Below are 25,799 nucleotides of genomic sequence, written 5' to 3' on the forward strand. Positions count from 1 at the left end.
AAGATTTTACTTTGGGTTATATTAAGAATGTCACAGAAAGCTCTAAAAAAGCTGTGTGGCATCCATCTTTGGGCATAATGACTATATAAGTCATAGCAATTTTCATAGCAAAACAACTGTAAGGGCAAGATTTTTAATTATGGGAAGGATTTGAATTTGGTTGGGAATTCAGAATTTATATATGCAAATGTTTCTTACTGGTATTCCTAGCCTTTCTTTAGATTTCCTTTAAACTAAGCAACCCATTCTGTAAGAAATTGTATACTTACATTGGTATCGCAACCACCTTGAGCTAAACTAGCACAAGGATCTACTTCACTGCAGGTTGTTCCATCTCCCTCATATCCAGGTTTGCAGACGCAGCTATAAAAACAATTGATTTGATTAAATCACTTCGCATGATAGGACATGTGTAAAATTAAATTGAATTGATTTTTGATACTATTTTTCCTTTAGCACATTGTCTAAATTACAGGCTGCTTAAAATTATTAGCTTGGCTTTATGGAAGCTACCACGTCATTTCAAGTACATAAATGGCTAAAGGTGAACATCAGAAAAGCACACTGCCCAAAATTTTCAAAAGCACTGAAGTCCCATTTTCAAAAGTGACTTAAGTACTTAGCTTGTCTCATTGCAAGTTAATGAATTTAGGCTCCTAAGATATTTAGGCACTTTTGAAAATGAAACTTAGGTTCCTAAATTACTTTGACACTTTTGACTGTTACCCTCTTACTTCTGCAATTTTACAAGCTCAAACATATTGATCTTAAGATCTGAAAAAGCTGTGTATAATGCGTGGAAATGAGCACAGAACTGGGAATCAAACCGCTGAGATCTAATCCCTGCTCTGCAATTGACTCACTGCATTGCTTTGGGTAGATCCCTTCACTTTTCTGCCTCCGTTTCTCCCCCTATAAAATGAAAAGAATGTGCACATACCACCTCATAGTATTATTATAAAGATTAATGTTTATACAATAGTGTGAAGTGTTATCTTGAAACAGAAAATGCCAATCCTGTAGTTTGATTCTGAAAGTGTTATAGCACACCTAAGATTAGTTAGATATAAGTAACTGACCTACCTCATGGCACCATTACTAAGCTGACAATTTGCATGTGCATGACAGAATTGCACAAAAGGCCCACACGGAACTATCTGCTTATCACAGAGTTTCCCAGCATATCCACTTTTGCATGATCCGCCAAGGCAGATGCCATCACTATCTATCCTGTTATCACACTTCCCATAAACACACAGACATTCTGTAGGGGAAAAAATAAAATGTGAAATTAAACAATTGTCCCTATATGCCATTTCTTAAATATTTCAGATTAGTTCTTTCTAAAATCTAAACACCTGTAATAATATTCTTCATATTTTTTATAGCACACCTGTCTGCCATTGGAATTTAAAGTTATCTATAGAAGCTGGTGAAGCAGGCACACAACATAATTGGATTGAAAAAACTAAAATGATAAACAGATCAAACAAAATCACTAAACTTTTACAAACCAAGGCCCTGATCCTGCAAGAATTTACTCACGTGCTTAACTTTATGCCCTATGAGCAGTTCTGTTGAAGTCACAGAACTACTCAGAGTGCCAAAAGATAAGCAAATGTGGATGAATTTGCAGGATCAAGGCTCAAAAAGATCTTAATATTCTATTTTTTTAAAGTATCTGTGCTTTAGCCTCTGACCTGGCATCATCTTATGGAAGGCCAGTGGCCTCTCAGGCTATGGTTATGCAGAGATAAACTCACGGCTGGTCCGGGTCAGCTGATTCAGGCTTGCAGGGCTCAGGCTGCGCGGCTAAAAATTGCTGTGTAGATGTTCAGCTTAGGGCTGGGGGCCGGGCTCTGGAATCCTGCATGAGTGGAGCATCCCAGAGCTTGAGCTCCAGCCCTAGCCTGAACATCTACACAATACATTTTAGCCCCTGAGCCCGAGTCAAGTGTCATGGAACAGCTGCGTGTTTTTTATCCCGGTGTAGACATAGCCTGAGCCTTAGGGGAAAATGCTTTTTGCGTACAATAGACTGGTTCATAGTCAAAAAGCTATGGATAATTATGTAACTTATAGACACAGAGTGAATATCTGTATATTTCATTTTATTTAGTCCATTGTCTCTCACTTTACAGCACATATAACAATATTGAATCCTACAGTGGAAAAAAATATTACCATATGCCACTTTTCTTTTTACTCTGGGCCCTACACTAATAGATTCCTTAGTTATCTAGTAAGAATGGTGTGTAAAGTGGATCTGAATCTGATTCCTACATAATCTTAAATATTTTCAGATTGTGGATTTTTTTTCAAGACAGTGACTGTGTCTTCATAGGTCTGTAGACAGCTGCTATTACATTTGTGAACAATTCCAGAATAGAAATAAATGTTGAGGAGGAAGATTTTATCTGTTTAGATAATCACGCAAGGAAGGCAGATATGAAAAAAAGCAATTAACATAAGGCAGTCCGAGTCTGATCCAAAGCCCAGTGAAGTCAATGGAAGCCTTTCCATTGACTTCAACGGGCTGTGGATTAGGCCCTTTGTTGGAAACCATATGAAATTCGCCCACCCCAAAGGCCTTCTATAGAGAGTATACCACTATCAGTTAGCACTGATTGTAGTACAAATAACGTTTTAGAAGACAACAGGTTATGCACAGTGGAGGACGGAGCAGCTATGCTTACTTTTGTCACACTGAGGACCATATTTGTCAGGGTCTGAACAGAACTGACAATGGGATCCTTGAAATCCATCAGTACAAATACAAGTTCCATTTCCTTTCATTCCATCCACACACTGCAACATAGAAGATATAGGATTTATACAGGGAATGTTAAAATAATCCTTTTTTTGTTACTCCCTGGGGGAAAAGTTGTATAACTTAGGCCAGTCTATACCATGATTTTAGCAGCGCCCTCTTTAAATGTAAGAAGAATCTCAACCTAATGATAAATATTTTTTTCTAGTGGAAACTTCCCCCCCAACTTGTGTTTCTTCCCTGTTCCCATATCCCCATAATTCCATTCTCCTTCTCAATTGTAACTTTAAAATTATTATTTTGTTGTTGTTGTTGTTTTTATTTTTGCCTCAGACAACCCTGGGCCCCAGAGTGGGTCACTTAATATCCCAACCATGCCCAATACAGTGTATTAAAACCACAGAATTGGATGTTTTAGTCAACTGGAGGGTTCCACCATCTTTCCCCTCCTATATCAGTGTCTGACTGCCAGATTGCCAACATAGATTAGCAGAGTGTGAACCTCCTGCAATATTTTTTACATTTGTTATGTGCTAAAGGATCAAGGGAGTCTGGAGACTCCCCAGCCCAGTCTGTCTCTACCCCTACATAGAAGTGCAATGTGCTGCTGGGTGCTCCATTTACCTGTCCATTTCCTGAGCAGGGTTTAGAAAATCCTCCTGGACACTGATTGCACTCTGGTCCATAGAAGCCTTTGCAACACTTAGGTTCCTGTGAAGTAAAGCACATACTGCTGCATGGCATGTAAAGTAACACGTTCTTCCTCCATCTGAAGACTTGAGGGATGGACCAATCATTCAGGGCTAGATGGTGCCATTTCAGCACAGCCCTGAACTGTGGTTGACAAAGCGTCAGCTGCAACCTGTCTCCCAAAGCTTCTTAGTGTGTGATGGACTGCACAAACTGCTATACTCCTCTAAGCTTTATGGCCATGTGGAGAAGGAGCTCTGACACAGACAACTGTCTGAGGCCCTGGGGTGCTGCGCACTCAAAAGGGCAGTGCCTGCACTCCTGAGATCAAGGACTGCAATTCTCCTCAGCCTACAAGTGGGCCATACATAGGAGTAGTTGCCTCACTTCCTCTTCAACTGCTTCGTCCACAGATGTGCACCCAGATCTGGTCTAGCTATAATCTATCCGTAAATAATAATTTCCTGTATCAACATTTTTATTCAGGAATTGGGCTGCTATGCAGATTCATGAATATAAAAGCATGGGAACTGGCTAATTCATAGGGAAGCATGGGTCCAAAGGCCCCTCTTGTCTTAGAGATTTGCAGACCTTTTGCACCTAATATGTATCATGAAACCCAGAAACCTAATTAGAAGAACAAGAAAAAGGAATGTGGAAAATTAACGGTACTGGGTTGTGACTGACATTTTTTGTAAGGATTAGACATACCACAGGAGGCAAAATGTAGTAAAATCCTTGCAAGCATTTGGCTGCTCGTTGCCACCGAGCAGCACATGAAGTCTTGGAAGAATAATGTATCCGACTAGTGTTGCTAATTGTCAAACTGTGCAGTCCTTCACAAAGGCAGCCATACGACTCAATGACAAGTGTTTGGGAGGTGTTGAGATTAAAAAGAAAGAAAAGCTGAGTTATATAATATAAGAATGTTCTAAACAGAAAGGTGTGGCAGCTACAAAGCCTCACCAGAAGAGCTGAGGTAAACATGAAGAATGAAGAGGAGCTATTTCAGAGAGTACAAAGGGTAGTATAGCAGAGAAGCTAAGTGTCTCTGGTTGGTACTCTTGCTCAAAGAAGTATGATAAAGGGACCTCTAGATGCTGCACACGTCCAAAAGTAAAATTAGCAAAGTCCAACAGCAATATTTTGGCTGATTTCTATATGATCCCTGTACAATTTCTTACCTTTATTGTTACATTGCAGTACCTAGCACAGCCGGTTGTTGGATAGGACAGGGCTTCATAAACACATCTACGTCCTGAAGAAGCCTAGAACATAAATAAATCATAAACATATTTCCAGGTAGATATTCAATACTGCACTACAATCAAAATGTTAGGGAACGATTTAATTGAAGAACAGGAAATATCATTACACTGTTTTTTATTTTTTTCTATTGATACTTAAAATGATATTTTTAGTTTTACTATAATGTGTTGCTTCCTGATTTTTTTTTATCTGTGGTTGGATCTTTACTATATTGTACATGGGATAGAGTATTCAATACAAGTGAATTCTGATCTATGGACAACAAAATCTCTTGACAGCAATATGTGAGTTTTGTACATGGAAAAATACACCACCATAAATGACGATTAGTGCTTTTAAAGACAAAACAGATGAAGGCTTTCTACTGGTTCCAAAGCATGTGTACATTTATTATTACTATTATTGATAATAGTAATAATCATGTTTATTATAACAGTGTCTAAGGGCCAACCAAGAGAGGGATCTCATTATGCTAGGCACTGTACAAACACACAATAATAGAAGATCCCTGCCCCAAAGAGTTTTCAGTCTAATTTGACAAGACAGACATAAAGTGGGGGAAGGGGTAGAGCACAGCGTGAACAATATGATGCCAGAAAATGTCATGTTAGTTCCTTGATTGGTTTTTTTTTTTTTTTTTTGGCGGGGGGATGGGTTTACTTTGGAGGGGATCAGCTAAATAGGAAGGGAAGAGGGATGAGAGGGACAGGGCTGGGGAGAAGAGGCTAAGAGAGGCAGGTGTGGACTGAAGCTGAGGTGGAGAGACTGATGAAGGAAGAGGATTGGACCAAACAGTCAATCATCATAAGGTAGAGAACATCCAGTCAGAATTAGAAAGTTCTCTGAGTGTCCATAGGACACCGCTTTGGTGCCTTCTGCCCCTACTAACTGGAGTCTCTGATAAGAAGGGAAGTACCACATTGGTCCTAGTGCCCCCACAGTGTGTGTGCGGGTCTGCTCTGTACAGTTCTGGGTCCAAAAGATTGCTGGGCCTCATTTTACCCCCTTCCCCCTAGGGCTGTAGTTCCTGCTTTGGGTCCTTCTGCTCCTAGTACTGGCTGGAGCCTCAGTTCCTTGGTGCACCCTTCCCACCCAACCCCCAACCTCTCAGGTCATGTTGTGACATGGACAAGTGAAGGGTAGGGGGCAGCACAGGCTAGGACTGTTTGTGACTGTATGTATTGCACATGGTATTAATTCTTTGGAGAGAAACAAAGCGTTATTTTTGTGACAGAGGAAAGTTTTAACAGGTCTGGGTCTAGTGTAGTCTTAACCCTCCTGTATTTTTCACATACAAATTCTCAAAGCAGAGTCTATAGCAACTGTCCTCCCTTACTCCTTCCCGCCTCTAAAAGACAAAACAAAAACAATGCTACACAGAATGCTACCCCAAGCAGAGCTTCCGATACCCAGGATAGAAGAGTGGGAGACTCCATGAAATCTCCTAGGGCCTTTGCTATACCAATTTAAATAACATGGGAGTTGCCCAAGTACTGCTGTGACAAGTATTAGTACAAAACTCTGAGACGGCTAACTCCCATAAATCCCTAGTAAGCTGAATATTACTGATTTCCCAAAATACCGAGTAGAAGAAATCAGTTATTGTTTGTACTGGGGAAATCAATGCAGAAAATTGAATTTAAGTTTAAACAATATTATAGCCTGTTTGGCAATATCTGTATAGGAAGGTCACTTACTATGGGCTTTGAGTCTTCTGGACAAGTGCTCCTGTAGAATACTGAACATTTTACACAGGTACCCTGAATGGAGACAGGACAGTAGTCACATTTTAGGAAGGCTATAGCGACGTCTGATAAACTTAATTCAGTTATGTCATGAATCACAGAACTAAGTAACAGCACCAGAACTGTGAATCCTCCCTCATCAAATCTCTAATGAACATTAATTTTTATCTTTTCATCCTTCCCCCTGCCTCCTTTCTCCACCTTTTTGCCCTTTCCCCATTCCTTTCTTTCCTGACCACTTTCTCTTGGAGAACTGGCACCTCCCTAAACTGGAGTGGGGCGTTACTGTTTCAGCAAATTCACACACACATAATGGGGCAGATTCTCAACCAGTGTGGATCTGCACAACTCATTGAAGCCAACGCCGACTTAGTCCAGCTGAGGATCTGGCCTAATTTGTATATTTCAATATTTATGAGATGTTTTATGTAACTCATAGGAAGACAACCTTGGCAAACCTACTTGAGATCTATCTCATGCATATCCAGTCTGAAGAGAAAAAATGTTCTCTCTGTATCCATATCATAAATCTTACGTTGAGCCATAATCCAGCTTTGATCATCACTCTTTTCTTATCACCTTTTAGCTCATTGTCACAAATGGTTAGTTTAGCATTGCCTGGCAATAACAGAGACTATTTAGAATCAACTGGCAGGTTTCAAGATGAGGAGTCCTAAAAACTCAACATCTAATAATGATGGGAGCTGTGTGAATAACTGAGTTTTTGGTTTGCTGACAAACCAAAATAATAATTATAATTCATAATAAACATTTTTGGGTGACCTAAAACAATTGTACAATTTTTTTGTTGAACTAGAAAAGTCTAAAAAATTTTGTTCTGGGTTGAACAAAATATTTTGTTTTCGAGGGTTTCTTACCTTTTCAAAATTAAAATTAAGTAAAATTCAAAACAAAAGGTTATTTCAAATTGAAAAATTGAAACTTTTTTGGAAAATGTAGAAATGTGTCTATCTTTTCAGAATTATTATTTTTTTAAACCAAAATAACTTGGTAAATTTTTACACAAATTCGCCAGATGTTTCAGTTGACACTGAATCTGCAATTTTTGTTGAAAAAGTTTGTCTGAAAATTTTCACCCAGCTTTAATAAGTATTCGATAGTGAGGATATAGAGTTTGTCAAGGCTTGAAAAGGGTTCCCTGTTTCCCACTTGAGTTAGACTATTCATGACTGACGATGTTACCCCCAGTCTCAGAAAGAAATTAGGATAATCTCTGAGTGATGTCCAAGATGTTTCATGTTTTCCATAATGTTTAAGAGCCTGATCTACAGTAATTATGTCCACAGACTTCTCATGGGAGACAGTGGACATTTTATTAGTGAAAGAATTGAGAATCAAGCCTTAAAATGTTCCATGGTTTGGATTTCCACATCTCCAATGTTATACAATGCACATAGGAACATAGGACCAGATTTACAAAGGTATTTAGGATGCAGATAAGTGTCTAGTGTGATTTTTAAAAGATCCTAAGTGATTTAGATACCCAATTCTCGTTGAAAATCAATGGGAGTTAGGCACCTTATCTGCTTAAGAACTTTTGTAAATTCCACTAACCCCTTACCTTTGTAAATCTGGCCCATAGTTATTTAGAACACATAGTTCTTTCTAATGGTACCAATATTTCCACTATTCAATGTCACACAAGTCACCTATTTGTTCACTTTCCTGGATAGGGCTTTGTCTTTGTTACAAGTCCAGACTTGGCTTACGTGGCCTCCCTTGATGCTGACAGTGCTGTTAATTTGCACAACCTACATGCTTCCTGAAATTCATGAAAGAACAGTTCCATGGTTCATTTTGGCTCTCATGGTATTAAAGTAAGCCAGTTAGTGACTGGAATAGCACTGGAATGTCACTGTGGGTAAGTATTCCAGGCTTCAAAATGTTCAAATAACCAAGTGTGAATCCTGATGTGGTTCTAGAGCTGGACAAAAATTATTTTTTTGAAAATGCAGATTCGGGTTGACCCAAACATTTCAGGAATTCACATCAAATTTGGCAAATTGTTTCAGGCAGGGAAACAAACAAACAGAAATGTGTAAACATTTCATGTCGATATTTTTTTTATTAAGTGTTTTGATTTTTTGATTCAAAATGACTTTTCATTTTGAATTTGACCTGATTTTATTTTTGAAAAAGGTTAAAAAAACTTCATATTGTTTGACCCAAAACAACCTTTTTATTTTATTTTAATTTTTCTGTTTGGCCTCTGAACTGAAACATTTGCTCAGCAATAATGTTAGCTATTATCAGGACCCTAGGGACGCACATGTTTTGTTGCTGCCTATGATTGTGAGTTCTCATTAATATAATAATCCATCTACATCACATTGCTTTTCATCCATACATTTCAAAGCACCTTACAAAGTATTATTCTCATTTCTCAGATAGAAAAGCTGAGATATAGAGAGATGAAGTTTCACAAGTCCATGGTAGACCCGAGTACAGAAACCAGGTATTCTGATACCCAGTCCAGAACGCAAATATCAGATGTAACAAAAGGTCAGTAGCTTTATTTTTGGTTACTTTTGTTTTAAAGACAGAAAACTTAGTCACATAGATCCCCACTTTTAAATTACCTCTCATTGTTGCAATGTTTGTTACTCAATGCGGGAAATGAATCCTACTCAGGTGAAAAGGTTTTGTTTAAGGAATTTGAAATGCTAATGTATTTTAGGTGCTGTTCAATTTCCATGCCAGGAACTGTTGTGTGGTGTTGTGCCCGGTTTATGATTATACTGCACACATGGCACTTAGTAGTTATTACCACGGTTAATGGCTCTTTATCATCACCTCTTTCATTTCATTTCATTATGAATGGATGCTGTCCAGTTCAGCTGAGGTTTTGCTTCAGAGTTGTGGTTTTGGATTGTTGTAAGTGAAGACTGTAATTGTTTTGCCATATTATATCACCGTGTCAGAAATGTCTTTGGCCCAGATATGTACTTGAGTGTGATCCAAGAATAGATGATCAGAGCAACCCCTATAGCAGACAAAAAGCCTTGCCTGACAGTTATTCTGCTCCTTACCAGACTGTCACTGCTACCAAGTGTACAAGCCCTATAACATGCTACTCAAATTGAGTATGCTGTGGGGAACTCAATTATTCGAAATATGCAGTAGTTTTTGCTTCCTAATCTGAAGAAATAAGGTGCAAAATGGAGCATGGACAAGTCCATATGTTTTTATTTAACTGTATTTTCTTCACGCATCATAAAAAGAAAATGATTGATCTTAAATAGTTACCATGGGAACTAGAAGTGGCTACATACTGGTATAAGGACAAGTGGAACTCTGGGAGGCAGATTGTTTGACTGGAAAGATAACTAATTTTAAAGGGTCGCTATAGAAACTGGATGAGAACTTGAGATGGGACGGGATGTGCTCACCCGAGGTTCTAGCTCGCAATTGACCTGTTTACATACTGGGCTGTCTGCAGGGCTGTGTATCGTATCCAAAATGTTACCATACTTTTTGCTGATTTCTCTGATGTTGCAATAAAGAGGAGATTAAGGTACCATGCATGGAGTACTTAGTGGCTACTGTCTGAAACCTTGTTGTACTGGCTTTCCTTACCATTTTAATTTCACTCCTTTTCCCATCACATCTGTGTGGTAGAATAGGAACAATTGAGGGAGGAATAAGAACACCTGCAAGAGTGTATATTCGACCATTTTTGGCAACAATATCTGTTTCTTCTGTTTCTTCACCATTCACCAAGATTTGTCCCTGCAGAATAAAAGAATTTGAAATCATCTTTGAAAACTACCACACCACTACCTCATAATGTTCTAATTTCATTATTTTTAGTCATAAAATGGTTTAGCTCCTGGTTTAGTTAATTGGCAAATCCTATCTTTCACATCCCAAAGGCAAATAGTGTACCAGGATTACACCTTTTCCTTGATATCTGCTCCACAAACATAAAAGCAACATCTGAGCCTAATTAATTAATCCTCTCAGCTATCTTGTGAGGTCAGTAACCAAGGGTCTGATCAATGTCCACTGAAGTCAGTGGGAGTCTTCCCATTGACCTCAGTAGGCATTGGATTGGGTCCATAGTGTCATCGCAATTTTACGGATGGGTGAAAAATGAGAGAGAGGTTGTGATTAGGGCTGTCGATTAATCCCAGTTAACTCACACGATTAACTCAAAACAATTAATAGTGATTTAAAAAGTTAATCAAAATTAATCGCAGTTTTAATCACACTATTAAATAGAATATCAATTGAAATTTATTAAATATTTTAGATGTTTTTCTACATTTTCAAATATATTGAAAACAGTTACAACACAGAATACAAAGTGTACAGTGCTCACTTTATATTACTGTTTTTGATTACAAATATTTGCACTGTAAAAATGCTAAACAAAAGAAATAGTATTTTCCAATTCACCTCAGACAAGTACTGTAGTGCAATCTCTTTATCGTGAAAGCACAACTTACAAATATAGATTTTTTTTGTTACATAACTGCACTCAAAAACAAAACATGTAAAACTTTAGCGCCTACAAGTCCACTCAGTCCTACTTTTTGTTCAGCCAATCATTAAGAGAAACAAGTTTGTTTACGTTTACGGGAGATAATGCTGCCCGCTTCTTATTTACAATGTCACCTGAAAGTGAGAACAGACCTTCGCATGGCCCTTTTGTAGCCATCATTGCAAGGTATTTACGTGCCAGATATACTAAACATTCGTATGTCCCTTCATACTTTGGACACCATTCCAGAGGACATGCTTCCATGTTCATGATGCTCATTTAAAAAAATAATGTGTTAATTAAATTTGTGACTGAACTCTTTGGGGGAGAATAGTATGTCTCCTGCTCTGTTCTACCTGCATTCTGCCATATATTCCATGTTATAGCAGTCTTGGATGATGACCCAGCATGATGTTTGTTTTAAGAACACTTTCACTGCAGATTTGACAAAAGTAAAGAAGGTACCAATGTGAGATTTCCAAAGATAGCTACAGCACTCAACCCAAGATTTAAGAATCTGAAGTGCCTTCGAAAATCTGAGAGGGATGAGATGTGGAGCATGCTTTCAGAAGTCTTAAAAGAGCAACACTCTGATGCGGAAACTATGGAACCCGAACCACTAAAAAAAGAAAATCAATCTTCTGCTGGTGGCATATGACTCAGTTGATGAAAATGAACATGCACTGCTTTGGATCGTTATTGAGCAGAACCCATCATCAGTATAGGCTCATGTCCTCCGGAATGGTGGTTGAAGCATGAAGGACAAATGAATCTTTTGCGCATCTGACACGTAAATATCTTGCAACGCCAGCTACAACAATGCCATGTGAACGCCTGTTCTCACTTTCAGGTGACATTGTAAACAAGAAGCTGGCCACCTTATCTCCTGCAAATGTAAACAAACTTGTTTGTCTGAGCTATTGGTTGAACAAAAAGTAGGAGTGAATGGACTTGTAGGCTCTAAAGTTTTACATTGTTTTATTTTTGAATGCAGTTTTTATATACATAATTCTACATTTGTAAGTTCAACTTTCATGATAAAGAGATTGCACTACAGTACTTGTATTAAGTGAATTGAAAAATACTATTTATTTCATTTTTACAGTGCAAAATAAATCAAATAAAAAATAAATATAAAGTGAGCACTGAACACTTTATATCCTCTGTTGTAATTGAAATCAATATATTTGAAAATGTGGAAAACATACAAAAATATTTATATAAATAGCATTCTATTATTGTTTAACAGCACAATTAATCGTGATTAATATTTTAATCGTGATTAATTTTTTTAATCGCTTGACAGCCCTAGTTGTCATCTGTCCGTGGTCATAGTGAATCAGTGGAAGAACCAGGGTTAGAACTCAGGAATTCCATCCATGTTCCTTGACATTTGAACAGCCCTCTTTACTATTCTGCTTTGGTAAATTATTTATACAGATCTAATTTTCATCCATAACACAATTTTGGCTAATGCATGTGAACAATGGAAGGAAGTTTCATATATCAATTAGCTTGACTTATTAAAAGTACCTTACAGTATTATTATTTTTTAAAAATGTACTGCACACCAAAAGCATTTTCAAGAGACTAATTTATAGCTTACTGATTAAAAGGCTGCATCTTGAACTAAGAGTATTATCCATCACTATTTTTTTAAAAGTATGTTAGAGATTAGAAATTTACATAAACTTGACTTCTTAATTTTTTTCCCACTTATTTAATTAGCAAAAATCTCAGGATTTGGCTTAAGTTTTCACTCAGTCCTTACTCATGTAAACTCCAATTGAAATCTATGGGAATCTGCCTGATGAAATATTGAGTGAAAACTAAGGGCAGGTCTAGGCTAGGGAGAGAGGTATGTTTTTAAACATGTTAGCTAACATATTATTAAACAAAACTTGGCACCTAGGGTAGCCAGGGTTTAATATCTTCAAAAATGTGTTAGCTGGGTTCATCATGACCAGCTAAAACATTTTTAAAAATGTTAAACCCAGACTACACTTGGTGCTGAGAGGTATTTAAGAATGTTAATCAAAATATGTCAGTGGACACATTTTAAAAACACGTCTACTCTCAAGGTGACCAGACGTCCCGATTTTATCGGGACTGTCCCGATACTTGTTTTTGTCCCGCGTCCCAACCAATGTTAGGTCAGGACACTGGACAAACAAGCAAATGCTCTGGAGCCCGGAAGTGCTTGCGCCCCCGCCACAACTCCGTCCCCTCCTTCCCCCATTGGCTCCCTCCCCAAATCCCCGCCTCTTCCCCAGGCTCGCCATTCCTCCTCCCTCCACAAGCCTGGAGGGAGGCCTGGGAGACGCAGGGGGAGCGCGGGGCCGGGGTGAGTGAGAGTCCGGCCTGGCCCCCAGCGCAGGCAGGATTCAGTCGGGCGGTAGGGAGAGTAGGGGGGCAGTCCGCGGGGCCAGGCGGCGGCTGTTCTCCCCCGCAGGCAGCGGGACTCGGGAGCAGCCGCTGCTGCAGCTCCCACTGCTGCGGGGGGAGGAAGCGGCCGATGGCCAAGCTCGGCCGCTGCAGCTCTGGCGCCCGGGCCCAAACCCCCCGAGCCTGGGCCTGTTGTGGGGACCCAGCAGCGCTCACGCTGCGCCCAGCCCCTGGCCAGTTGTGTCTGGGCTGCTGCCCAGCTGGTGCAATCCCGCGGCGGCCCGGGGCGGAGGCATCAGTAGCCCAGCCCCATTCGTTTCCCTGCGGGACCTGAGCGGGACAGGGGGGCTGGGGCCCCCATACTCTCCCTACTGCCCGACTGAGTCCTGCCTGCGCTTGGGGCCAGGCTGGACTCTCACTCACGGCACCCCGCTCCCCCTGCATCTCCGGGGCCTCCCTCCAGCACTTGGGGGGCGGGGGGGAGGGAGGCTTTTTTTTTTTTTTTTGCCCCCCCCCCGCATCCCGATATTTGACCTGGGTGATCTCATCACCCTAACTCTCCTCGACTGGCCAGGGCTGAAGGAGGAGCTCAGGATTTGGCCCAGTCTTAAAAAAATAATAATAAAATTTGTAGACCTTCCTGACAAACCCATCCAAACAGTAATTTATATTTTCTAAGTGTCTTTCATAGTGCTGAGCCCTGAAGGGCTCTGGGAGTGGAATGCTGTGAATTTTCCGCTCACTCAAATGGGAAATTCCTTTGATCCCTTCCCAGTTCAACACTACAAAGTTTTGTTGCCATATCGCTATTGTGGAAAAAATCCACACCTCTGATTGACATAGCTATGGCAGCAAAATCCCCCACATAGACTCAGCTATAATGGGAAAAGAGCCCATTTGCCAGTATAGTTTGTCCTTCGGGAAGGTGGTTTAACTATACCATCAAAAGAACTCCTTTTGCTGGTGTTAGCTGTGTCTTCACTAGGAGGCTCTGCTGGTATAGCTATACCAGTATAGCTGTATTGGCAAAGCCTTTCTGTATAGACAAGCCTGAGGCTCAACAATTTTTCACGTGCACCTGAAGTAACTGGATGAATGGATCAGAGAGAAAAGTTCATCAATAAAAAGTTGATTTCTCCTTGACTTACATTGCTGGTCGTGTTAAAATAGATGAACTGTCTAGCCATGGTCCTGACGTGTTCTATGGAGATGAGGCTGGCAACCTCCAACTGCAATGAGTAAAGTGATTAAAATAAACAAAGGAATGTGTGGTGGGGGTTTTAAGCTGACTGACTTATCAGAAACAGATTGTTAACCAAATGAGAAAAAATTATGAAAGTGTATCATGAAGAAAGGGGGGTGAAATCCAGCTGGGGGTTGCCCTGATGCAGATCAGTACCGGGGGACCCCCATCTGGGACACTATATGTGTGGCCTGTACCGAGCTTAAGACTCCTCTCCCCAGACTGGTGTGGAGGAAGCAGGGGCAGCAGCAAGACAGGGATGAGGCACCCTCATACATGCGTGATGTCATGGGACTCTATGTTCTTCTGTTTTGACTCTGGTAGAAAAAGGGAAGAACCGGGGAACTTGTTTAGATATTGACAAACTCACTCCTCCCAGTTTAAACCAGGCAGGTGTCAATCTTAGTAGCATCAGTTCAGAGTTATATGTGCTTATTTTAGTGACAAAGATACTTTCCCCCTTCTTTTTATTCCCGTTAGCAGTGCAGAGCCGACACAGCCAAATTATGTACCATCTCACATATCAGTAGTTTAGCAAGTTCCAGTTGCGAGGTGTGATCCTGTCATCTATTGGATTATATCTTAGTGGCAAAAAAGGTGCATTTACATCAAAATACCTATCTTGATTTTAAAATCCTAGTGTAGACAAGGCACAAGTAATTTTTACCTTGATGTAGCTAGTTGAGGTCAATGCTAAGCACCTTATCTGGGGTTGTTGCTGACTAGCTACATCAGATAAAAACTACAGTACCATGTCTCCATCAGGAGTTTACATTAAGTGGGGCGTTTCTATGTAAAAAACATGCCTGTTTTGCAGTGAAGACAGTCTTACCCCATGTGCTACCCTGTTGAATAACACCAAATGGAAACTGTGTTTAGAGAAACCTTTTGCTTTGAAATCACACTGCATGGCCAGAATGCTGCTTTCCTGGAGAAAGTCTGAACAGCGATAGGACAGGACAGCCAAGCAGTTACACTAACCTGAGCATAAGAAACAATGTGGTATCGAACGAGCTCCAGACGTTTCCATGCACCCTGCACAAATGAACAAAGGACTTTTTTTAACCCAATACAGATAGCACAAATCTGATCTGCTTTAACACAGCACCGATAAAATAAGGATATTTTTATCATTTACCTGAGTCTTGAAAATGTCTGTATTATTAGTGATGCTCCCCTGAAATCCAAACAGTGCTCTCCTCACTGCATCTAGTCTGTCCTAGAGGTTACTCTCATCTGGTCTCTGTTCTTGTGCTTTCACCCACGTTTCCTTTTGAGGGCGACCTTTTATTTGCTGTGCATTTCCTACTAGATGTTCCCTAGGATCAGTGCGCAGAGGAAACCATCCTCCCCCCACCCCTGCGTTGATCTTCCCTTTCCACCCAGATGAAGTGGGAAGTGTTGGGGAGGTGCTAGTGAGGGACATGTATCGTCTCCCAGCTCCAGCAGCAATAAAGCTACCCAAAACATAATGAAGCCTGAAGCTGCATTAACTCCTATTCAGTGTCCCCTCTGTGCTGTGAAATCTCCCTTTAAAGAGTCTCTGAGGTCAGCTCCCAGGGAAAGCCTTGTCACTATGGTTTCAATGGAGCCATGCTACCAGGAAATCTGAATGGGAGCAGGTGGCTGTAGCCAGTGGGGGTTCACAATGTTTCTCTGTATAGGACAGAAACTCTGCACCCCAACCCTTGGATGGAAGAATTCAGCAGATCATACTTTGTTCCCACATTTGCAAGGAGATGGGCTGATCTAGCCTTTTCGATCAGGAACTTGTAGGACAGTGAATTTTCCAGCCTTCACTTTGGGAGCAAGTAGAAGGGGAGAGGATGGATTAAGGGGGGGTGAGGACATTTTTGCCTAAACATGAAAATATTAGCAAAAACTAGGAGAAGGATCTAGTTTCTGAAAATGTTATATTTTCTTGTTCCTTAGCATGAAAGTTCCACTATAAAGCTGCTTAGAAGCATGGAAATTACCATCTGGTTCAGACCCAAGGCCCATGTAGCCCAGTATCCTGTTTCTGATGCCTCAGAGAAAGGTGTAAGAACCATGCAGTTGGCAGTTGTGGTGTAATCTGTCCCTCACATTAGCCTGGGTGGTATTCAGTCTGCAGGGAGCTTATGACCCTTTGGGATTTGCCATGGTGATGATGACTACATTAGCTCTTTTCCTGATTGCTGATAGAAAAAGATTGACTTAAACCTAGAAGCACAAAAGCTTAGTTTTATCAACACCAAAGGTGTAAAAGACACCTACTATATAAGAATCTGTATTGATCTGAGTTATCTGAAGAGTCATACCTCTGTAGAAAGCAGGTAGTCCAGTGCTCCATCTTTCATGTTATCCAAAGCATTGTTGTTTGGAACAAAGATTGTGTAAGGTCCACCATCCTGCTCCAAGACCAGTCCCAGGATAGTTTTCTGTTTTTTATTTAAAAAAAAAAAAAAAAAAAAAAAAGGGAAATTACATACTAGCTTTGTGCATTTAAAAATAGCTTTACAGAATTCCACTTCTATATTCTTACCTCTAACATGGATCTAAATCGGCTGTATCTTCTATTGTCTTGAATCACTGTCATTATGGTCTCCTAAAAATGTATTTTTAATTTGTATGTTACATTATAGTTAAATTAGAAATGAAATAACTAATGCATTTAAAATTTATTCATTACATGATCTTAAGTGTATTATCAATAGTGAAACATACTTTCATGCTCATAAAATCCTTGTTTACAAATACTTGAATTATTGAATGAGTCTGTCGTTAAAGACCTGGCTGTATTTGTTGTTTTCATTTATTATTTGTATTGCTGTAGGACTCAGACACGCCAGCTGAGAGCAGAGCCCCAATACGAGGCACTGTACTTTCACATAGTAAGAGATGGCCCTACCCTGAAGAATTTACATTCCAAATCCACAAGACACACACAGGATGGTAGTATTGAAGGATTATTATCTGTGTTTCCCAGTAAGGCAGTGAAGTACAGAGAAATTAAGTGTCTTGCCCAAGATCACACAGGAACAGGGGTCTTGAGAAGGTATCTGAGGTTGGGCACTGAAAAATGGAGACACCCAAAATTAGTGGTCATTTTTCAAAATCATGGTCTTCAGTATTTTGGTTGCTGGTTGAACTTAACTCAGGTCAGGAGTTACCCAAAAGTCACTACCATCTAATGGCTGTTCTGGGATATGTGTTGATGGTTTTAGTCCAGTCCCCAATGGACAGGTGTCCACATGTCAAAAATCATCATTACAACTGACCCTTTCATTGATCATCTCAGCAGAGAAGTAAATGTCTGAATGGCATGAAAACTACATTACCCCCTGTTACTTTGGAGGCTGTCCCTGCAGGTAGGTTTGCCAACTTTCTACTCACACAAAACCGAACACCTTGCCCTGCCCCGCCCCTCCTCCAAGGCCCCACCCCTGCTCACTCCATCCCCCCTCCCTCCGTCACTTGCTCTCCCCACCCTCACTCGCTCATTTTCACTGGGCTGGCTCAGGTGACTGAGGTGCAGGAGGGGGTGTGAGGGCTCTAGCTGGGGTGCAGACTCTGGGGTGGGGGTAGGTATGAGGGGCTTGGGGTGCAGGAGGGTGTTCCAGGCCGGGATTGAGGAGTTCAGAGGGTGGGAGAGGGATCATGGCTTGGGTTGGGGCAGGGGTTTGGGGTCCGGGAGGGAGTCAGGGGTGCAGGCTCTGGGCAGCGCTTATCTCAAGCAGCTCCCAGAAGCAGTGGCATGTCCCCACTCTGGCTCCTACACAGAGACATAGCCAGGCGGCTCTGCGCGCTGCCCTGTCCACAGGTGCCACCCCTGTAGCTCCCATTGGCCATGGTTTCCAGCCAATGGGAGCTGTGGGGTAGTGCTTGGGGTAGGGGCAGTGTGCAGAGCCCCCTGGCTGCCCCTATGTGTAGAAGCCAGAGGTGGGACATGCTGGCTGCTTCCTGGGAGCTGTGCAGCATGGAGACTAGCAGGGAGCCTGCCATCCCCGCTGCGTGGCGCCGCCAACCAGACAGTCAACGGCACGGTCAGCAGTGCTGACTAGAGCCACCAAGATTCCTTTTCGACTGTGTGTTCCGGTTGAAAACTGGACCCCGGGTCACTGTGCATGCAGGTCACAGTTCAGGCACATTGGCAGGGCAGAGTGAGGAAACTTGTACAGTTGCTCTCCATCAGGCATCTTTCATGAGTCCTAAATTCATTTAAAAGTAATATTTTAAAGTCCTGCTGACACTTGTATGTATGAGGCCTCACCTCTTTATTGCTCCCAAATGTTGGTTCCACGTTGTCCATGGCTTTGTCAATAATGTGCAAAATTCCATTGGAAGCAATTATATCTCCCTGTAAGAGTTTTCCTTTCTTCTTACTTCCCTGAATCCTAATTTTTAATTGATTGTCCTAAAACAAGCCAGAGAATAGGTGCTGAGTCCTTTTTCTTGGAGCCGTTGCATTTCTATGCGGAGTCTGTATTGCATACAGCATATACCTTTCAGGGCCAGCATCTGAAATTAAATCTATTAGATGCTAGGGCCTGGTTCAAAGCTCATCAAAGGAAGTGGAAAGACTCCCAGTGACTTCAGCGGACTTTGGATGCGGCCCATATTGCTTGGTTACAGGACAGCAGAGTTCAGAAGAGAAGCAAGGATGTTGAAGAGCATTAGCCTAGTGGTGAGGGGAGGGATTTAACTTTACAATAACACAGATCTGATAACAGATGCTAATGAAAATCTGTCAGGAAACCATTTAAAGTGCAATTGAAGCTAGTGGATAAATTCCAACAGTCTTGAGGGAATATAAAACATTTCCTTATAGTATATATATTTAAAACAACAAAATGTTGCTGATTGTGCTTTGTACTGAAATCTGCAGGAAACCTCACAAGCCTCAGATGGCATTTGTGCTTTCCTGTTATAAATGGAATGACTGTTTGTTTAAAACAAAAGCAAGTCAGATCTGTTTTCTTAGGCCTGGTCTGCACTAGAAATTAGGTCTGCATAACTGTATTGCGCCGGGGGGGAGAGGGGTTTGGAACTCCAGCCCCCTGACTGGCTTATTTAAGACGACCAAAGTCTTTGTAGAACAGCACTAGATTGACAGAATAATTTTTCCGTTGATGTAGCTACCACCCTTCAGGGAGGTGAATTACCTACGCTGACACAAGAATCCCTCCTGTCAGCATAGGTAATGTCTACACCGATACACTACAGTGCAGCTGTGCCGCTATAGTGCAGTGTTTCTCAAACTGGGGTCACCGCTTGTGCAGGGAAAGCCCCTGGCGGGCCGGGCCGGTTTGTTTACCTGCCTCACCTGCAGGTCTGGCCGATCGTGGCTCCCACTGGCTGCGGTTTGCTGCTGCAGGCCAATGGGGGCTGCTGGAAGCGGCGGTCAGTAAGTCCCTCGGCCCACGCCGCTTCCAGCAGCTCCCATTGGCCTGCAGCAGCGAACCGCGGCCAGTGGGAGCCGCGATTGGCCGGACCTGCGGATGGGGCAGGTAAACAAACCGGCCCGGCCCGCCAGGGGCTTTCCCTGCACAAGCGGTGACCCCAGTTTGAGAAACAATGCTATAGCGGTTTAAGTGCAGATGTACCCTTAGATGCTAGAAATAAATAAGGAGAGCTGGATTTCAGTCATCAGACAGGCTTAAGAAATCAAGAGAGATTTGTTTGGCTATGAACAACACTACCTGCTTTTAAAAAGAGGTTTTAAATGTAGTACACATCCATATGAAAATGAGGTCAAATCATCCATAGCGAAACTCCAAATTTACATCACTGGAGTTACACAGGGGATGTACTTTACCCCACCTTTTTCAGAATACTCTTGCCATATTTATTTTATTTATATTGATGACTTATTTTGAATATGTGTTTCAAAAGGGTGACCAAATTGTGGCTCAATGGACCACAGGGTCTATAATTCCGCTGTGGTTGCTCTCTTCCATACAGAGCTACAGGGCTCTGCCTGCAATCTTCTATCGCCATCTGAATGGTCTCCACTCTGTTTTCCTTACTATTTGATTGAGATTCTTGTATCATGCTTATCACTGTGGTGGAGGGTAGTATGCTGTCTGGGCAAGCCATGTCTCTGTGTTTACAAGGACTTTATTTTAGAGAACATCTTTACTAATCAATAAAAGCTTCTTCGTTAGCCGTTAAGTTACTCTGGAATTCTAAGAGTGAATTCCTGCCTCAGCCAAAGTCAAAAGGAGCATTGCTGTTGGCTTCAATGGGGCCAGGATTTCACCCTTGCCCTCTTTGGCCTGCTAAACCCAGGGTTGTGAGTTCAATCCTTGAGGGGGCCATTTAGGGATCTGGGGCAAAAATCTGTCTGGGGATTGGTCCTGATTTGAGCAGGGAGTTGGACTAGATGGCCTCCTGAGGTCTCTTCCAACCCTGATATTCTATGATTCTATGAACGTTTGGACTCTGGCTATTGTACAGGACTGCATTTCCTAGCCAGAAATCTAACTGCACCCTCCTGTCTCAGATTGAATGGGACTGTCATTCTCCTTGTTAAATAAAAGAAGCAAGAAGTTCCCTGCTGGTGCTACTGTCATAGCAAAATTTAGACCCACTCTTACCTTATCACCTTTTAATATCTCCCCTGGCTTTCCAGTCAAGGTGTAAATTGTATCTATATTATTCAAGCTATTGGTGTTCAGCTGACCAGCAATTATATGGAGTTTTACAAAGTACTGGGCATTCTCCTTGTTGCTCAGAAGGTCCTTTATCTAGAAGAGCAAAAAGACAGTGATTTCTTTCGTTACATTACAGGCTTTATTAACAAACAGAATAAACCCCCCGATGAGTTCATGCTCTGTCCATCTATTTTTGCAATGGATGTGTCTGAATCCCCATATGGTTAATTCAGTACATAGTACTTCCTGAAATGAGGAGCCTTCAGGACCTGATCCAAGGCCCACTGAAATCAATGGGAGTCTCTGACTCATACACTTTACACCCATGCTTAATCTTAAGCACGTGAGTAGTCCCACTGACTTCAAAGGAATAGCTGGATGGTCAACACTTTGAAAATCAGCTCATTTATTTAGGCACCTAAATATAGATGCAGAAATAGAGCTGGTTGAAAATTTTTCACTGTTTTCAACAAAAGAAATTTTGGCAAAAATTTTAATTTCCTTCAAAATTTTGAATTTTTTGATGGAATGAATCAAATTCATTTTTGTTTTGTTTTGCTTTTTGTGTTTTGTTTCCCCCCCCACTTTCTCTCCCTTTGCATCCCTGTCTATCCCGGGGGGGAAAAAAAGGGAGAGAAATGTAGGAAGATTCCCCCCAAACCTGGCAATTTTCAGTTTGAAACAAAACAGAAAAAATAGTGTGAAAAATTGTCATCAAAATAAAAAGCTTTTTAGTTTTGGTAGAAATTTTTTCATTGAAAATATTTTGACTAGCCCTACTTAGAGGCCTAAATTTAGGCATTCGTTTTTTAAAATCTTGGCCTTAGAAATTTTTTTTATTGTAAATAATTGTGTGTTTTTTTTATATATATATATATATATATATATATAGGGATAAATGGAAGTAACAAATCTAAAGATTTAAAGTAACATTGCATTATAGCCAGACTCAAAAAATAAAGGAGACTGAAAGAGGAGCTCTGTGTAAGCTCTAAAGCTTGCCTCTCTCACCAAAAAAAATTGGTTCCATAAAAGATGTTACCTCTACGATCTTGTCTCAAAACAACAGACTTTTTTTTTTGTTTCTCTTTCAAGTGTGGAAGGTTTAGTCTTGACTCCTAGACACATACAATCAGTGTTAAATCATACAAGCTTGAAAAGGTTGTATGGGATCCAAAATATCATACAAATCTGATTTTTGACATTTAACCCCCCCCCCCACGCACTTACATTAATTCCTTTGAATCCCTTGTTTGTTGGCAGTAAAACAGTAAAGGGTCCCAGACTACTTAGAGGCCATTCGTAGACATTTTCTTACAAGAAAAAACAAATGACAAAATGAATACCATGATGGATTGTGTGTTCTATGTTCTGTAAAATGTAAAGTGTACTGTCAGTGCCAAAAAAGCAGAATAACAATACCTGTGATTGTTAAAATTTAACAGCTAAATAACTTGGTGATTGGCCTGGAATATGAGCAGCAAATTATGGATGGAATCCAAATCATCACTGCACCTACTATATATGGTGAGGCAAGCACATTTAGAACTGTTTTTGGTCGTCCAGCTTCCATGGAACAGAACCCAGTGCAAGTCTTGAAAACTGGGTTTCCTCAGCCTTGTATTAGTTTCTGTCCAGGAACAGGCTTGCTATTTGAAATAAATACGGCCCCCTGGGGAGTTGCCAATTAACTGCTGGTAGTGCAAATACCAGAGAACACATAGCTAGGTAATAAAAGTTAATTTGCTATTCACGGTGACACATCATTTGCAAAACAGCAGTTTCACTGCACTGATTCTATGGTTAAGCCCTTTAACAGTTTCACTATTAAGCCCTGTTTTCAGAGGTTTAAAATTATAACACAGCTGAGTGAAAAATGCACTTTTGTTCAAACCAAAACCATTTGTGAGTTTGTCGTGAATTTGCTAAATAGTTTTGGCCAACAATTTTGGGCGCTAGATTCACAAGGGGACTTAGACAACAATGGAGAAGGAGGAGCACCTGTAACCTTTAGCTCAGTGATTGGGGACTTCACTTAGGATGTGGGAGACCTAGATTTGAATTTGGGATAGGATTCGGTCTTGCCTGTTGAAGCTGTTTCACTGTATATAAAATACTAGAAAAGACATTGAGCCCCTGTGAGAAGGGTTCTATAGCCTGGTGGTTAGGGCAGTCACCTGGGATGGGAGGAGCCTTGTGTTAAGTCCCTGTTTCAGAGCAGGAATTCAAACCTGAGTCTCCCACATCCCAGGTGAGTACCTTAGCCACTAGATTAAAGGTTATAAGCACCAACACCTCCTCCAGCTGTTTTGTGAATCTAGCCCTTTAAAAATGCCCAGAAACAAAATTTCTAGTTGAATTAAATGTTTGTTCAATGCGAAATGTTTGTTTTTACCAAAACTCTGAACAATTTTGTATTTAATTCGGGTCAAAATGACTTTTTTCCTGTTTTTTTTCAGAACTGGCAGTGAACCAAAAAAATCAGTTATTCACCCAACTCCAATTATAACACAACAGTAAAAGTTTACTGACAGAGCACGTTTGTCTTTTTGGAGTTTATCACAGGTATCGTGTACTCTAGAAGAAATACACAAATGTAGTTTTAGACGTTATAATTTGACTGGAAGATGCAGAATGTGCAGGTTATTTACTTTTTATTCTTTAAAAGATATTAACATGCAGGTAATGTGTAAAGCAAAGTCACCTGTGCAGTTAACATGCGTATGGCATAGGTTCTCAGTGCTGGCAAAATGAAGGGGAACATTCATGCCCCAGGATTGGTTAAGGGGAAAGATGGCTTGTTGTCTCAATGTTATTTTTTTGTTTTACAGCAGTACCAAAAAGCACCAGCCAAGATCAGGACTCCATTATGCTGGGCACTGTATAAACACATATGTCTACCCTGCAGCTGGGAGGTGTAATTCCCAGCTCGGGCTGACATACACATGCTAGCCAGCACCCTCAAAATAGCAGTGTGGTGTGGTGGCAGCTCAGGCTAGATGTCCGTGTACATGTAACACCGACAGACCCCAGTTGTCATCAGCGAGGATCAAACCGGGGACCTCTGGAGCTTAATGTGTGAACCAAAAGATACCTGGCTTTTAGCCAAGGCTGTAACAGGCTCATTAATCTCTAGTTGGTCTAGGTGCCACTAGAGGGGGACAGAGTTTCACACCAAGCAGGCATGGGTTACATACCAACCTAAGGTCTTGGATGGACTGTACTCAGAGAGCTGGCATGAACTGCTGCCCGGGCTGCCACTAGCTTGAACAAGACAAGCATATATATGTCTACCTGAGCTGGGAATTATACCACCTCCCAGCTGCAGTGTAGACATACCCATAGTGACACACAGGATCTTAGTCTAATTAGCCAAGACAGACACGGGGCGGGAGGGAAAGCATAGACACAGAGAGGGGAATGTGGCTTGTCCAAGCTTACACAGCAGGTCAGTGGCAGAAGCAGGAATAGGACCAGCTCCCCTGACTGCCAGTCTAGTGACCTATTCTTTGGACCATATTGAAATTTTGTTATGCTTGAGTCATGATACAATCTTCGGATTTTTTTTTTTTGGAGCACAAGGCCTGGATTTAGAGACCACCCTACGGCTCTGTTGCCCTAAATAACTGAACAATGTCTGTGCCTGCTAGCTTCAAGTCATCTATTTGATGTTACTGACACCTAAAACTGCTGTCAGTCGTTCCCACTGTCCCGTCGGACATTGACATATCTAAAGGATTAAAGGATAGGTAAAGATTGGACCAAGAGTAGGGGAATATACAGCACAACAAATGAGGTGAAACTGGCAAATAACCCAGATGCAAAATATTCCTATTTTCACTGCAAAAAGTAGGTCTATTGGCAAAAATTACCACATTTTATCCTTAGCCAAATGTAGGCTCTTCCCATTCTTCTTTGGGGAGGCATTCAGAACCTTGCACAGATTTATTGCAATAACTGGGCATAGTGAAGAGAATTATGCAAATAATTTATCTCTGTATTTCCTGCTTTTAGGGATTTAACTCAGACATGTAACATCATTTTGGGACTATCTGTCCGTAGCTTCAGTTTTTTAAGATTGTGACAGAAGACAATGTATTTTCGTTGCCCTCCTCGTGAGATGCTTGCAATAACTGGCTTACTCAGCCACCTGAACTTTTTGGATCCCGATAAAATGGGATCCAGATGCAAGCCATCCAGGGTATGGAGTTTGGCTTTGCAACTCAGTCTCCTTTATAAAAGGCAGTTCACAAATAAGTCACATTTCATTTTATTCACCAAACACAGTTCTGTACTCCATATGAAGAATCTGCCCTAGCTTCCAAATTCTTTGCTCTCTTCTCTCCAGCAGTTCCCTCCACTGTCACCATCCTTCCTGTTTTCCTCCACTTCCAGCCAGGCCTCTTCCCCCCCATTCCTCTTTTAGTAACCGTATTAAAAACATCAGAAATGCCAAAATTTCAGCAGCACATCTGCTTTATAATGGCCAAAGCTGTAGCTCACTTGTGGGATTGTATATTTTTTCCTGATATCATTACACTGCACAAAGTATCAAGCT

At 41.1% G+C, this 25,799-nt stretch overlaps 1 protein-coding gene across 1 annotated transcript in view; it reads right to left on the reverse strand.

The window, feature by feature from the left end:
• Window positions 1-25,799, reverse strand: part of STAB2 (stabilin 2) — a 138,640-nt gene that overhangs the window by 84,184 nt on the left and 28,657 nt on the right. The window contains exons 11-24 of the mRNA XM_065565181.1: window positions 22,472-22,554; window positions 21,185-21,334; window positions 18,859-19,002; window positions 17,131-17,193; window positions 16,907-17,026; window positions 15,588-15,641; window positions 14,512-14,592; window positions 10,072-10,224; window positions 6,427-6,489; window positions 4,645-4,728; window positions 3,395-3,481; window positions 2,697-2,808; window positions 1,084-1,264; window positions 270-363 (exon numbers count right to left, since the gene is read on the reverse strand). Coding sequence (XP_065421253.1) covers window positions 270-363; window positions 1,084-1,264; window positions 2,697-2,808; window positions 3,395-3,481; window positions 4,645-4,728; window positions 6,427-6,489; window positions 10,072-10,224; window positions 14,512-14,592; window positions 15,588-15,641; window positions 16,907-17,026; window positions 17,131-17,193; window positions 18,859-19,002; window positions 21,185-21,334; window positions 22,472-22,554 — 1,469 coding nt within the window. The remainder of the gene's footprint in view (window positions 1-269; window positions 364-1,083; window positions 1,265-2,696; window positions 2,809-3,394; window positions 3,482-4,644; window positions 4,729-6,426; window positions 6,490-10,071; window positions 10,225-14,511; window positions 14,593-15,587; window positions 15,642-16,906; window positions 17,027-17,130; window positions 17,194-18,858; window positions 19,003-21,184; window positions 21,335-22,471; window positions 22,555-25,799) is intronic.

This window comes from Chrysemys picta, chromosome 1 (genome assembly GCF_011386835.1).
Source record: "Chrysemys picta bellii isolate R12L10 chromosome 1, ASM1138683v2, whole genome shotgun sequence".
Taxonomy (NCBI): domain Eukaryota; kingdom Metazoa; phylum Chordata; order Testudines; family Emydidae; genus Chrysemys; species Chrysemys picta.